Consider the following 16,481-nt stretch of genomic DNA (forward strand, 5'->3'; position numbering starts at 1 on the left):
CAGCAGAGAATGTTTTGCAATGCCCTAGTACATTTATGATGTTAAATTAGCTAAACGAATGTTAAGTTAGCTAACATTTTGAATGTTAAGTTAGCTAAGGTAATCTGTTGGGGAGCATGATCCATTTGGACTGGCTGACTACACTGATCAAATGTATCAAAAAGCTCTCAAGTCTTCCCTTTGATTTTTTATTTGAGACTGCCATGGTTTCCCCACTGTAAGAAAATACAGAAAATTATAATCACTGTATAATCAATGATCCTGGCATCAATTCATATGCACAGTGAGATTCCAAGAACATGGAACAAAAACTTAAGGCCAAGTGAAGACACAGCCTGGGGGTTCATGAAGCACACACAGTTCCCTTGAAAGCAAGCAATAGTGGAGGTGCCGGGATGCCTGGCATTTGTGTGTTCTACTTGCTGCTCTGCTTCGTTGGGAGGCCTCTGTGCATCTCATGGAAAGAAGAATCCCTACAATTATTGCTTGGCCTTAGGGGCTTATCCATCCAAGCCTGAGCCTTATATATAGCTTACCATTTCTATAGTGCCACGAGCAAAGGCTTATGACAGCAAGTTAATGTGGCTGATAGTCCCCTTAATATGCTTCAGGATAAAGAGCAAGGGAAAAATAGGTCAGCAGGGGTCAAACTCCTTTAGAAGAATCCATTTAACTCATGAGGTCCCCTACTCCCACCACTTCATCTCCCCCAGGGATTTTCCTAGTGCCTCGTTTGACCATTTCTTTAGAAAATAAGGAGAGGACATACCAAATTCCTTCCGAGGGTACTCCGGAGAAGAGTTGCCACTGGAGCTCCCTGGAGAGAGGATTAAACACTTAGAACAAATGGCCTCTTAGGCCCATAAAGCTTCCAAAAGGGGAGGTAGTGCCTGTTACTTCTTTCTGGACCTCCACAGCCCTCAGTGTTTCGGGGGGAATGAGGTATGCTCTTCAGCATGCATGTCAAAGGAGCCAGGCTCATGATGTAAAACATGACCCATCATGGCCCTGGTCGCAGCACTTTGCTCTGGTCAAGGACCTACTTCAGATGAGGCAAGGATGAACAAAGGAGAGCAGGAGGTTTTGGTTTCTTTCTTTTTTGTTTAGTTCCTCCACCGGCTTGTCCTGTGTCTGTCCTAGGGCAAGTGACCTGCCCTGATCAAGTAACCTGCCCTCAGCACCAGAAACCTCTCTGACCTTATGAGGCCTGTCCCAAACGTGGATCCAGTTAAAATAAAGGTACAAATCCCTGGTCAGGCCTGACCTCAGAAAGCACTGTGATGATGCAATTCACCTCACCTGGATTTGGGGCTTCCCAATGGCCTGGCAGCTCTTGTCCTACAGTGGCAGGAGGGAGTCTGCTGTGTGCGTGGGATGCCAGCCTGCTGTAATCATTCACTAGAGTGTCTGGGCCTTACTCCTGCTTCTCCAACACCAGCACCCATCTCTTCTCACTGTTAAACTCCTTGGCCACCTGGCTGGTCAGTTTCCCACATAAAACTGCTCCTGCAGATCACCAGGAACTCGGGAACCTTAGTAATGGAACTCAGGTGTCTTCTATGACTCCTTCTTGACCCTGAGCACTCCCTTGTGTTGACCTCAGCATTGCTGCATGTTCCTGGTCTCTGCATGTCCCTAAAAGACTCTTCCTCCTCTCTCTGTTCTCTGGCTCTTCTTTCTCCTTATTCCCTCCACTTTATCTTTCTTTGCTGCCTTCAACTTTTATACTCTCTTTCTTGGCAAACTCCTTTAGTCTTCTGACTTCCTCTAACACCTGTTTGCAAATGGCTTCCACCTGGGTATCTGGGCCCTGACTTCTTCCCTGAACTCAAATCCTGCATCACCCACTGCCTGCTTGCTACCCTCGCCAGAGAGCTGGGCAAGTGGCTGACTTCAGGATGAATTAGCTGGATTCATCAAGTGGAGTCATCCATCTAGTTCCCTGTTTCAGTTGTTGGCACCACCGAGAACCCAACCTGTGTGTGAAGCCTTCTCCTTACATTTAATCAATTGCCAAACCTGTCAATTCCACCTCAGTGATACCTTTCACCTGTAGCTCCTGACCTCCATCATTATCAACCTGGTCCCAGCCAAAATGTCCCTTCTCTGGATGACTGAGGATTTCTTTTTAACTTGTCACTGTGTTTAGTCTCTTTCTCACCAATTTTTCAACACATAGCTTCCAGAGTTCCAGTCCTGACTTCAAATATGATTGTTTTGCTAAAAACTGTCTGTGGCTTCCCATTGTATATGGAATAAAGTCTAAACATCTTATCCTAGCACTGAATCTGAGTCCCTCAAACCTTTTGCACATAAGTACCGCTAAATTTCTGACTTAAGTCCTGGACTCTCCTGGCTGTCTTTGCTTATGCTGCTGCTCCCACAGCTTGGACAGCCCCATCTCTCCATCTTTGGGTATCAAACTCTTACTCATCATGAGGACCCCACTCAGATGTCACTTCCTCCATAGAATTTTCCCTGATTTCCTCAGCTTAAAACGATAATCTCCAACTACTTTACACAACTGTATTTTATCTGTCACCTTAACTTGTCTATTAGACTATAGGTCCTGAAGACAAGATCCATGTCTGATTCATTTAAGCATTCGTCAAGGCATTCTACACAGTGTTGAACGCATAGCAGGTACTGGATAAAATACTAGTTGGAAAAGTAACTAAATGGGTGAATGAATGAATAAATTAGGTAGTGAATGAATGAATGAAGTCTTCAAGTAATGGAAGTCCATAAAAGAAATGAAGGAGGAATGGGGAGAAAGGTGAGGGGCAGACACAGGTGGCCAGGATGTAAATCTTCAAAGAATAAGTGAAGTTGCTTGGGGAAGAGAATGGTTCTCTTATATGGTTAGTGGGACTGATACCTTCATACGCATGGCGGGTAACGTGAGTTTTCCTTTCAAAGGTTGAGCCTGGGGAGTTGGGCAGAGTGGAGGCAGGTGAGTGAGCTCTCCTGTAACTAGAGGTGGAGGCATGGCCTCGTGTGCTTCCAGCTGCAAGAGGGGAAAAGCATAAGTTATCAGTGCTTCAGCAGAGAGGTGAACCAAATGGCTACTGTGACCCAGCTATATTAACCAAGTACACTCAGGGAGGGTCTTCGGGAGGGCACAACTGAAAGGGGCCACCTCAGCATTCCCCCAGCTGTTCAGAAATGGAAAGGTGGAATTATTGCCCGGGAACGTCCTTCCTGTGCATGGTTACCATGCATGGAAATGGAAAGGATTTGGCAGGATTTTTCTTGTAGTCCATCCACGCTTGGATGGACTAGAATATAATCCAGCGTGGAAGTGTGCCTCAACAGGTAAGGGCAGGTGTTTCTTTGGTCAACCTGGCTGTTCTAATGTCTTGGGGCTTCCTTTTTAGTTTTACTTCCAAGTATTTTAAATGGCTTCAGGGGCTATCTGGGTGCTTCTTGTTTTTGCCTTGCTTTGCTTTGTTTTGTTTTAGTTTGAAAGAGTACTTCACTGGGAACAATAGGCCTGTGTTGGATGCTTGCCCAGTGGAATCTTGCACAGCATGGGATCACATGTCACCAGCTTCCCTTAGCACAGTAACCCAATCCTTAAGTTTCTTTTGTTGTTGTTAATTCAAATTGTAAACCCTCAGGCGTGCACATTGTTTTCTAAAGAGATGGCTTAAAGCGAGTGATTTAGTGAGGAAATAGCTACCTACCCATGAAGTCTTCTTAATTAATGATAGTTATTTATATTGTGGACTTAATGAAAATGGATCTGATTTTAAGTAGGTTTCAAATGCTGATGATTTATAATTTGCACCCCCGGTCTCCACCCCTGCTGCCCAATGGCTGTGTGTTATTTAGATAACTCTTGAGGGCATTTGGAATGGATGACAGGTGATTGTAATTGTCCGTCTTGCGCACTGATTCAAAATCGTGTCTGCCCCGTGTCCTGTGTAGGACTTTCTTGGTGTCTCTGTCACCCATTCTTCCCTGACCCCTTGCACTAGTGGGCACTCACTTGAGTTTATGTAGCCGCTGCTGCCATGAGTCAGGCTTTGTTTCTCCAGCCGGCTCCCTCCACCAAGAGAGCCTGTTTTAGCATAGCCATTGCTGGTCCCGCCTTCTGCCAGGAACAAAAGCAGGTGATAATTTCAGGGTGGAGTCCGGCCAGAGGATCCCCTGGTCCCCCACTCTGTGGAAGCCTTCCCTGGTTTTTCACCAGGACCTTCTTAGTTTGGGGTCCCTTTCCCACCTACATTATAAGATGCAAGCTGCCATGCTCCAGTTTCGTTGTTGTTTTTTTTGTTTTGTTTTGTTTTATACAAATATCTAGAGTGAGTATTCCACCTGATTTAAAAGAAAAGTCTCCTGGGTGGAATATAGCAAGTTGTGTATTAGGAAATTTTAAATATTAGAAAAGGCTGAGCGATGAAAGCTCCTTGAGTCCGGGACCTGGTTGGGCTTGCTTTTTCTGAGTGCTTGGTCAGTGCCCAGGCATGGCAGCCACTAGAAGTGCTGGAGGGGCGTGTGGCAGCTCTGTGTTGCTGGTGTTCCACCTGGCAGCCCATCACTGCTCCAACTTCACCTGCTGGTAGGTGGGCTCTACCCATCCCCAGGGAACTAGGCTCCCTGGAGGTGGGGGTAGGGGGTAGCTTTTGGGCTCAGATCAATATTACAGGAGTGATAGGAGCTCCTGGAAAAAAAAATAGCCTCAACAAGAAGCTTGACTGGTAGACCCCAATCCTTGTTCAGGTTAGATCAGACATCCAATATTTTAGCATCTGGAATAGGCAAATCTACAGAGACAGTAGATTTGTGGTTTCCAGGGGCTGAGGAGAGAGGAGGGAGAATGAGGAATGATTGCTAATGGTCACTTCTTTTTGTGGAGCCATGGAAATCTTCTAAAATTGGACTGTAACCATGGCTGCATAACTTGGTAAATATACTAGCAATCACTTCAAACTGGTGAATTCTGTTGTATAGAAATTAATGTCAATATAGCTGTTAAAAAAGATTTCAAAAATTTTGGAGCTCCCATGGAAAAGGTTACAGGTGTGGGGCCCTTCAAATGTGACCTACTGAAAACAAAGCTATTGAGGTAGTTACTTACTTGGTGGTAAGGATGTAAGTCTTGTGGTTACTGTTTCAGTGACAACTAGAAAAAGACAAAGAAAAGATGAGTTCTTATGTAATGCACTGACATCTCTGGATCTTGGTAAGGTCTAAGCTCTGTCACAGGCTAAGCATATTAAATTAGGTTCAACATTGATTTTTCTATCCTTGTGCTTTAAGGTGTGTGATCTGAACCACTGTGCAAAAAGATATGAGCAACAACAATGGGTTTAATATGCTTGGAAAATAAGTTTATATCTCTTTGGAGCCAAAAGAAGTTACGCACTGCGTTTGAAACATGAGTTGTTTTGCTGTTGATGTCTCTCCTTGGACAATTAGATCCAATCCAGGCCTGGTCTGAGGTTGAAGGAGGACCAGGCCCTCTTGTCTCAAGTCACTCTGTTTCTCTGCATTTCTCCTTCCCCACGGTCTCTCAGTTCAGCTGAGACCAACACCCTAGCTGACTTCACTGTGTACTACTTCATGAATTTGGAGGTGTTCAAGAACATTATGTTTTGTTCTAATGTCTTCAGGGCAACCCCTGAATGTGGGGAGTTGTGGGAAGGAAGGGTGCTCCTGGTAAGTCACATTTGGGGTTTGGCAAAATCAGTGATCCAGGCACATCACAGACAGACTTGAAGAACCAGTCCCTTGGCCTCTGAAATTTAGTTCCCGTAGGTCTGAGAGATGGTGAATCCATCACTCATGCTCTGACTGTGGCCCTCACCACTACCTCCGTCTCTGGTGGGTATACAGAAGCCCTTACCGATCTGGGGCTTTTGTTCTTTAAAAGCAAGTTTCCAGCATGCTTGTATGCATGCATGCATGTGTGTATGTGTGCATGTGTGTGGCATGCATGTATGTGTGTATGTGTGCATGTGTGTGGCATGCATGCATGTGTATGTGTGCATGTATGTGTGTGGCATGCATGCATGTGTGTATGTGTGCATGTGTGTGGCATGCATGCATGTGTGTATGTGTGCATGTGTGGGTGGCATGCATGTGTGTATGTGTGCATGTGTGTGGCATGCATGCATGTGTGTATGTGTGCATGCATGCATGTGTGTATGTGTGTGTGGCATGCATGCATGTGTGTATGTGTGCATGTATGTGTGTGTTGCATGCATGTATGTGTGGCATGCATGCATGTGTGTATGTGTGCATGTGTGTGTGGCATGCATGCACGTGTGTATGTGTGCATGTATGTGTGTGTGGCATGCATGCATGTGTGTATGTGTGCATGTATGTGTGTGGCATGCATGCATGTGTGTATGTGTGCATGTATGTGTGTGTGTGGCATGCATGGGCACATATGTGTGGGGAAGGTGGTGAAAGGAGAAAAGAGTAAAGGAAGATGGTGCAGGATCATTTTGTGCTACTTTCAGCTGTGCCGCTGACACCTGCTCCATCCCACATGACTCTTATTCACACTGTCCTTCTTCATACTGCATTTTGCTAATTAGTTTGGTTGTCCTAGCAAGAAGATGCGGTTATGGACATGCCAGAAACATTATTTAATGCATAAAAGGAAATGTTGGCCAGGCGCAGTGGCTCATGCCTGTAATACCAACACTTTGGGAGGCCGAGGTGGGCAGATCACGAGGTCAGGAGTTTGAGACCAGCCTGGCCAACATAGTGAAACCCGATCTCTACTAAAAACACAAAAAATTAGCTGGGTGTGGTGGTGGGCACGTGTAATCCCAGCTGCTTGGGAGGCTGAGGCAGGAGAATGGCTTGAACCCAGGAGGTGGAGGTTGCAGTGAGCCAAGATTACGCCACTGCACTCCAGCCTGGTCAACAGAGCAAGACTCTGTCTCAAAAAAAAAAAAAAAAAAAAAGGAAATGTTTTTGTAGAGTACAGTGGCAGCTTGATTTGAATAATAGTCCTTCAGCTTTCACTAAACCTCTCATTGTATAGACATTTGGGATTCTTTGACACATAAAAGTGAATTATTTCCTAACTAAAACTTTCAAGTCTATGGAGCCGGAATTTTTTTTTTATTGGAGATATATGAAAGTCACAGAATAAGTGAAAGAGTTTCCTGACTTAGAGTTGGTAGGAGGAGAGTTTAAATGTCTCTGAATTTATTATTTGGGCAGTTCCACAAAATAAATGTATTTGTTTTCAATTTTCAGTGTAGAGGTCAACTATGATACAATAACTAGGATGTTATTTGTTTAGATTTCTGTTGCCCTGTACCCCTAAATTTGGAAATGATAAAATAAACTATGGTGAATTCATTTAGCAGAATGCTATCCCATCATTAAAAATGAGGGTTATAAAAACTATACATGGAAATGACAACCTTCATCATTCAAGAAAAAGCAGGACATCTTTTGACATAAAAATCAACAAGAGCTATCTTATGAGAAGGATTAAAGTCCATTTAGGAACACATTTAAACATGATACAGTCGTTGTGGTAGAATTATTAATGAATTACTTGTTCTGTTTCCAAATTTTTATTACTTTCATAATAAAACACATAAATTAAAAAATTCTGATGCTCTTACTTCTTTCAGTGAATTCAGTTCCCTCTCGTTTGTTTTTCTTGGTTACATCCATACCATAGCCACCTGCAGGAAAAATCAGAAACCATGATAGTCATACTTATCATTGTTTTTAGTAATTATAGGTCCCCACTGTTGAAGCTGATAACCAAAAACATGATTTCAAGAATTTAAAGCATAATTCTTTCGTGTGAATATTTTTTATGAGTCATTCCCATTTCTTATAACAGGTATAATAGAGATTAATTTAATTGTTCCACTTTGGATTCTATTTCTTTGTGTTGGGATCTTGTTTTTCAGTGTCTAATTGATCAGCCTGCCCCCTGCTGAGCATCAAGAGGCTTACATAGCAGATTAGGTGTCCTGACTTTTGTTTGACTATAAAACCTCCATTCTTTTCCATGGTAATAAATAGCGAAGGGGTTCTGTCAAGGCACTTAGTGCTATCAACTAATTCATTTTAATGTCTCCCATAATGTTCAATGTTCTTTATGGAACTCTATGCATATGAGACATTCATGCTTCATTATTTAAGAGTCTGGAGGTAAGAATGGCACTTGATGGATTTAAATCAGGATAAAAATAATTATATTTGTCGTACTTGTATGGAACTTTACTCTTCTCAAAGTATGAAACATTCACTATAATCGGCTCTCACATGCTTATCTGCAGACATAAGTATGAAAAACAGTTGAACAAAGCCTGTAAAATCTATAGAAGCATGTAGGAAAATACATATTTGTATTTTTTATATTCTCCCTTCATTCTTACTCTGCTTCTGAAAAAGAAAACCAGTGCAATCTTGTCCACTGTGTCCCTCAGCATGGATGGTATGAGGCAGGGCTGTTGCCAAAGGGTGGTGGGGATGAAGGCTCAAGTCTTAAACACACAGGAATGCACAGCAAGGGTCCCGTCCCAACTGGGCTCTTCTCTTCTTGCTGTGCTGCCTGGCCCCAGGTTCTGAAAGGACCTGAAATCTGACTTACCCTGTGGTTGTCTCCCTTCCTCTAACTTTCTCTTCCTCCTAGTTTATTTTTTGGTTGTAGTTGGAACTGGGTTCTAGAATGCTGAGGCACACTGCTTTTGCCAGGTGCTCCTTGCTTGAAGAGCTCTCCTTCCAGTCTCTGCCTAGTGCCTTCAGGCTCGACTTACCCAGTAGGCAAAGTGGGCACAGTGCCTAGGCCCACAGCACATTTTGGGGCTCACAAAATGTTTACTTTTAACATCAGAAGGAAAAATGATCAGAATCTAATCTGGATTATGTCCTTCTTTATACCAATGCAGTTGTAAAATAGAATTTTAAAAAGTTTTTTGATGGAGGAAGGGGCCTACAAAGGCAAAAGTGTCTAGGGACCATGAAAGTCATACTGTGGCTCTGGGTGACTTCCCTGATGAAAACAAAGACCAAATGAGACCAGCTGATCAACGATCTGGTGGAATAACCAAGACTCATACACTTAGCTTCAGGCCCTGGTAAATGTGCCAACTTCTTGCTCACTGGTGTTTCTCAAACACAGCTCGAGGCAAGGAATGAGGCGTAATGGAAAAAATCCTAGCTGGATCTGAGAAGCCAAAGAATGTCTTTACAGGTATGTTTCCTGGAGCCCAGAGGAGGGGCTTCATACACAGTTTAACAAAGGAGTCTAGCCTCATTACAAGGACAAACCTGACCAGTGAATCTGCTGCATTCCAGCTATAACCTATATGACTTATGTCATGCAAACCTACGTGCAACTGGACACCTTCTTTGCAATCCTTCGTTTAAGCATCAGTTTGATACCTCTGAAACCCTTCTGTGACTTTCTTTTAAAAAAATAGATAATAAGCTGTGGATCAGGAGGCATTTGGGGAGATTAAACTTTAAATGCACCTGGCAGTCAATGGGGAGGTGACTAGCTTTCTAGGATGGTACCTGAACTGATATGAAATATTATCCTGAAATGAACTGTTTATAACAATCCATGGAAACATTTACTTCCTTCAAGTTATTGCTTATTTTGATCTTTCAGTGAAAGTTGCTGCTGACAGCTGTACATTTGGGATTGGCCAGATGGATTCCACTTGCAGCCATTTAGGCAGATGGATCATGACTCTGTTTGCTAAGAGTACAGTCTCCAGGCAGCAAACCTGGAAAGTTTTGCTTGGTCTTTCTTTATCCAAAACATAGCAGGCATTTCTAGGCCCTCCATTTTTTCCCTGAATCTCAATGACAAAGCCTTGATTTCTGCAGTAAAAACCTAAGGGTTCCCCAACTTCCAGAGGGCACGAAGTGATGACCTACTTAGAAATCAGATGCCCTCCTTCAGGGCCTGGGAGCTCCTCATTGGAAGGTACTTTGTGGATATAACCTGCTCTAGGCAGGTACAGGTAGATGCCTCTCTCTCAATCTGAAGCTACCCCAATGTCTGTGTGTCCCACAGCCAATCTGAGGTGTCAGGTAGGTGTTTGGAGACTGATTCCTTTAAACCAAATATAAGAGGAAACTTTCTATAAGTGAGTTATATTAAATGAAGAATGATGGCGTGGGGCACAAGCCTGGACTAGGATCTTCCCATGGGACCTACAGTATATTCCCAGGACTTCTTTTTTACACATTTTAAGTACTGATAGTTTTTAAAAGTGTAACGTTAGGAAAAAGAATGTTTCCTGCCAAGGTATGTGCCTGAGCCTGCCTATCCTAGCAGGATTCACCAGTGTGTTCATCTTCCAAAAGTCCTACTTAATGGAAGCACTGTCAAATAACATAATTTTTAACTTCTCAGATATTTGGGCCACTTCACTAGAACTAAGGATGAGCAGATCATTCAAGCTCTCAATTCTAAAATTATACTAATTTCCATCCATAGTTCTAAAGGGTTGCTTTGTGGTTATTTCATAGCTAATGTTTTTGTGAAGGTGTAAAAATGGTCCCATGTCCCTCTTCTAGGCAAGAAGACACAATTTTAAATCACTTTTCTACTTTTATGAGTTTTTTCCCTTCCTCTTTATTTAAATGATGTCACATCTACCTAAAACTATTCAGACAATGCTGTCTAACATACACACACACAAGGACAAACCACTGTTAGTGACAGTGAACCATCACGTTAACTGTTTACCATCACTTTTGGGTTTAAACCATCACATTATCTTATTCTAATGACACATGAAACACTTTGTTCTTGATACAACAAAGAGAATGAAGGAGCTAAGTATTTTTCTCTCTATTTTTTGTTTTAGGAACAAATGTTCCTATACTCTGCTAATGAATTGCAAGTATTTTTATAGCTTCTATTACTCCAATCTCTTTAAATTTTAAATTTTAAAACGAAACAACAACAAAATTGCCAAAGTATTAGAAAACCATCCACTGGCTATTGACCTGATAACACAGAAGGGCCCAGCAGTTTGATGCCAGGAAAGCCAATGCCCTGGAGTTGACTATCTTGGAGGCTTTGTCTCTATAACACCCCAGAGATGGGTTTGCTGCTTGCTACATTCGGTATCCTGGATTTTCATGACTGGGGGCAGGTGGGATAGGGCACCAGCTTTGTGATTATGCTGGTTTGTTTACAGTTGTGTCCTGCCACTGTTAATAATGGCAAATGAAACAAACAATGTAAACACAGACTTCTTTTTGTTTTTCATAATCTGAGAAGGTGGTTAGTTCTTAGGTCAGGTCAGTTTCACCAATCTAATGAGTATTTTTTCCTTTTTTTTTTTTTTTTTTTTTTTTTTAATTGAGACGGAGTCTTGCTCTGTCGCCCAGGCAGGAGTGCAGTGGCGCAACCTTGGACCACTGCAATCTCCGCCTCCTGGGTTCAAGCAATTCTCCTGCCTCAGCCTCACAAGTAGCTGGGGTTACAGGCATGCACCGCCACGCCCAGCTAATTTCTGTATTTTTGTATTTTTAGTAGAGTTGGGGTTAGTATGAGTGTGCACCACTACGCACACCACTACGCTTGGCTAATTTTGTATTTTTTGTAGAGTCAGGGTTTTGCCATGTTACCCAGGCTGGTAAGTTTCTATGCAAGCTTGAAGCAGAGCTGTTCACTTTAATTGTTCCTGTGTAAACTCTGATCAGACTCATGTGGGTGTTTTGCAGGGCCTAAGAGTAAAGCAGGACACCTCTGATTCTCTGGAGTGAGTCTGTGTGGGGATAGACATCTGTCTTAGGTTAGTTCTGACAGATCTGTGCCTTAGCTCTAAGAGAGAACATACGGAGGTAAAAAGAAACTACTCTGCTTTTCGAATAAATACCTTTTAAAAATCTCGCTACGTTTTACAAGTCCATATTAGACTACTGATTAACTACTTCTCAAAAGAAGGAATGTGCCAGAGGTTTTGCCTCCACTTCAAAAAGTAAAGTGATAATTTGTCAGTTACCAGTTAACGTCGTCCACTTAGGTATCTAAACTGGTAATTCTCATCTCAAAGTGAATTTTTTTGGCAGGGGGAAACCCAAGTTGACTCGTAAGAGTATATATATGGGAAACAATTTTCTTCCTTTTTTTATTCCTCTAAGTTTGATCCTGGAAAATTCCTGAATTAATTAGATCATTTCAAAGATCATACTTTTCTTTAGATTAGAGGTAATTTTACAGCATGGTAAATAGCAATGTTTACCATGTATGGCTTAATCAGAGAGGCCCAGTCAGCACAGGGACTGTTTCTAGAAGGCCCCCTTACCTATACTTTAACTTCACCTCTGAGCTGTTCTCTTCGTCCAGTGGAGAGAGAGAGACAGAGGGAAGAGGAGAGCAAGATAGCGAGAGAGGAAACTGAGATTGGGAGAGAAGGAATTATAAGCCCGTATCATATTCTAAATAAAACAACACAAGTCATTTAACAATGCTGAAAACAATACAGAAAGATCTTGCCTCTAAAGCCCGGTATATTTTAAACAGCCTTCTCCTTTTCCCCACTTATTTCTTTTGAAAGAACTACCCTAAGCAGAATGCATACACCAAAGTCATCTTTTATAACCAATTAATCACTTTAACCAGAATGCTAGAAACTACAGAACTTCATCTTCTTTTCTCCAATAAACATTTAATTTCTAAATGGCAAACCTTAAATCAAAGTCTCAGAGAAAAGGAGAAAGGTCAGTCTTCCTGTTTACTTACCTGGTTTGAGGTTTTGAAGGAATTGGAAACAACTTTGAATAAATCCCCCTCTCTCTTTCTTCCCCTGATGTTTTCTTCTAGAAATTTGCAGTGCTCACTTTTTTTTTATCCAGACCCAGCCAAGGTGTGTTAAAGCTGAGTGATCTTTCAAAAATGTTCACTTCTCTTTCTCTCCACCTTGTTTCTTTCAACTCTTTGCTTCCAAACATGTCCTGACAAAGGTGTGTCATGGTTTACAGCGTTACTCCACCCTTCCAATTATCTGACACTTGCTGGATTTAAAAAAAAATCTGCCTCCAGGAATCAAACTTTACTGGAGGCAGAAAGCTTCTCCTTCCAGCTTAGGTAGATTAACTATTTATAGGCCCATGGGGAAAAGGAAACAAAGGGCCAGCATAAAGGAAATGCTTTTTTATTGCCTGCCTTCTACAGCTGGAGAACTGCCACAATTTTGTGGCAGTACCCTTCCTCAGTGCTATGGGTACTGGAATCCCACTGCGTGATTCATGAGTCTAGGCACGTGGATGGTCTCATGGATGGGCACGGTCTAGGCACGTGGATGGCCTGTGGTCATACTGCCTGAGCCCTAGAGAAACTGAAGTTGGCAGGATTTATATTCAAGATCTGTTTCCCCTATAGATGTCTTTGTCCTCTGTTCCTGTGTCCTGTGTCCTTTGTCCTGTTTCCCCTATAGATGTCTTTGTCCTCTTTCCCCTCTTGTGACTCAAGCCAGGTCAAGCCCATCTGGAGAAAATAGTTGGTGAACTAATTCATAATATGCTAATGATTGAACGTACGAGCAATTGGTGGGGTAGGGGTTCATTTTACAAAAGAGGCAACCAGATATAGTGATGCTGACCTAAAAGAGTGACATGTTAGTGATGAAATTTTAGGCATTTAGCCACCTAATAATGGAGAGAGGTGCTGTTGGGGAGGGATAAGGACCTTCTTGTCCTTCAAATCAGGTGACTACATAGTCTCCATACACCTAAAGACATGTGTGGGCTCCCAGATGTCCTGCAACTCCAAGTACATCCTGGGGACCTTTAGATTTCCCTAGAGGGTCAACTTGCATCAATCAGGATAATTCTTATGAATACCTGGACAGCATCTGGCTTTCCAGGGAGCCCAAAAACTAGCTTGAGACCCTTGGTGTTGGTAAAATGGGAAGTCTGAACCTGGAACTCACTCAGGCAGTCCTTTGAGGCTATAGCACATTCCTGGGACCCACCATCACACTGGGATTCCCAGTTCTGAGGCATTATCCTAAGATACTGGAGGGGAGCAGTGGGGCCCCTACAGCATAGCACCGACATGCGCACCTTGCTATTGTGGGCACTGCATCCCATGGAAGGGTAACAGACCACGACAACACCTGTGGGGCTCTTGCTCCAAAGCTGCCCATATTCCACACTGGAGTCGTGCATTTCAGAACCCTTTCAATTATGCAGAATTTGACACTTGCTTTCTAGGATGTTCTTGCCTTCCCCAAATAAATACTCAACATGTCTTCCATCAGTTTCATAGTAGAAGAACACTGAAGAACCCAGAACACACAGAGCTTTCAGCATAAAATAGACATGCCCCTGCATCATTTATTTCTTTATTCATGAATTCAAGAATTAAACAAAAATATATTGGCTCCTGCTTGGAGCCAGACATTAAACTATGTGCTAAGAGTTTGGTGGTGAAATATGGACATATTCCCTCTGCTTATGGAGCTCACAGTCTAATGGAGGAAGACAGGCCTTACATAATGTATTAGTCGGTGAGGGTTCCCATAACAAAACACCATGGACTGGGTGGCTTAAACAACACAAATTTATTTTTTCACAGTTCTGTGGGCCAGAAGTTCAAGATCAATGTGTCAGGAGGTTTGATTTCTCCTGAGACCCCCTCTCCTTGGCTTGCAGATGGCCGCCTTCTTGCAGCGTCCTCATATGGCCTTCCTCTGTGCATGCACATCCCTGATGTCTCTCTCTGTGTGTCCTAATCTCCTCTTCTTAAAGGACACAGTCAGATTGAATTAGAGTCCACCCTGATGGGCTCCTTTTTTACTTAAATTTAACTACTTCTTTAAAGACCCTATCTTCAAATAAGTTCACTGAGGTACTAGTGGTTAGGGCTTCACATATGAGTTTTGGAGGGACACAATTCAGCCTATAACAGTTACGTACAATATATAATTGCAGATTTTATATATATATATATATATATAAAATAAGAACAACTGCAAGAATGTGATAACTATTATAAAGAAAGTGTACTGACTTGAGGCTAGGAGTTCAAGACAAGCCTGGGCAGCATAGCAAGACCTTGTCTCTACTAAAAAAAAAAAAAAAATAACTAGGTATGATGGCATGTACCTGCAGTCCCAGTTACTCGGGTGGTTGAGACAGGAGGATCGCATGAGCCTAGCAGTTCAAGGTTACAGTGAGCTATAATGGTGCCAATGCAGTCTAGCCTGGGTGACAGAGCAAGATCAGAAAGAAAGAGTACTGGCTACTGTGAGAGCATAAGAAGAGACATAATCTTGGAGAGGGGTGTTAGGAAAAGTCCTGCTGTGTAAGTGATACATGAAGGTTGAAAAGAGATCACACAGGTGAAGGGCAGGGTGGAGAGTGTTCTAATATCTAGAGGGGGCAAGAGTCTGAGAAGGCTCTCAGGTGGAAGCTGCATGGTGAGTTGGGGGAAGAGTGATGAGGCCAATTTGCTCAAAAGCATCAAGTGAAGGGAGGCAGGCAGCGGGCGAGAGGCTGGCAAGGGAGGCAGGACTAGATCACACAGGGCCTCACAGGCTGTGGAGGGACGTGTTTTGGGTTATGTGGCAAATGGTCTTCAGTTGACATTAAGGAGCAACTCCCTACAGGCACTGTGTGGGTGTTCGGATTATTGATCCCAGGAAAGAAGAACGACTGCAACTAATGCTTTCTAGAACTACTGTAAGCCAGATATTTTACATCCATTCTTTAACACAATCCCCACAACGACTCCGAGAGGTGTGTACCATTATTATATTCATTTTATACCTGAGAAAAGTGAAGTTTGAGAGGCCGAGTAACAGGCCAAAGGTCTTCTGTCTCATAAGTGGCAGAGTCTAATAGATTCCACTTGACTCTTGAACCTTCATTTCCCACTGCCTTGTGTATTATTAAAATTTAAGTCTGCCCATAGCTTTGAACTGAAAGAAAAGAGGCAATATTAGAACAGATCAGACTGAGGGCAAATTACAACTAAAAAAAACCCAAAACCATCTGAACAGTGGGGATGTTTTCAGTTAACAGCAGTATGGTATTGGAATAATTTATTGATAGTTTTAGATAGAAATTTGTTTATAGAACTCAGCAACCACAGACCAATCAATTATTCAACTATAACAACGATATAAAACCAAACACACAGGCCAGGCCTTGTGGCTTATGCCTATAATCCCAGCACTCTGGGATGCCAAGGCAGGAGGATCTCTTGAGGCCAGGAGTCTAAGAGTAGCCTGGGCAACATAGTGAGACCCCCATCTCTACAAATAAAAATAAATTAAAAAATAAAATAAAGCTAACATGCTAAGCAACCATCAGAATCAGCATGGATGGTATTTTCCTCCCCTTGGGTTCCTATAAAAATATTGGTATTCTCCAGGTACAATAGAACAGTCAGATCTATAACAGATAACCCCCAAAGTTAATTAGTCAAGGATTCTCTAAGCTAACTCAATAGCTAATAAGACTGCATGTCTGTGTGTGCATGTGCAGGTTCTCACATATTCAGATGTGCATGAGTGAGT

General features: G+C 42.6%; 1 protein-coding gene across 2 annotated transcripts in view; it reads right to left on the reverse strand.

Moving 5' to 3' along the window:
- Window positions 1-7,650, reverse strand: part of COL17A1 (collagen type XVII alpha 1 chain) — a 51,655-nt gene extending 44,005 nt beyond the window's left edge. For both annotated transcript variants that reach the window (XM_024253736.3, XM_024253735.3), the window contains exons 1-5: window positions 7,599-7,650; window positions 5,084-5,128; window positions 3,992-4,096; window positions 2,879-3,007; window positions 770-817 (exon numbers count right to left, since the gene is read on the reverse strand). In XM_024253736.3, coding sequence (XP_024109504.3) covers window positions 770-817; window positions 2,879-3,007; window positions 3,992-4,096; window positions 5,084-5,128; window positions 7,599-7,650 — 379 coding nt within the window. The remainder of the gene's footprint in view (window positions 1-769; window positions 818-2,878; window positions 3,008-3,991; window positions 4,097-5,083; window positions 5,129-7,598) is intronic.
- Window positions 7,651-16,481: the final 8,831 nt, after the last annotated feature.

This window comes from Pongo abelii, chromosome 8, assembly GCF_028885655.2.
Source record: "Pongo abelii isolate AG06213 chromosome 8, NHGRI_mPonAbe1-v2.0_pri, whole genome shotgun sequence".
NCBI classification, from domain to species: Eukaryota; Metazoa; Chordata; class Mammalia; order Primates; family Hominidae; genus Pongo; species Pongo abelii.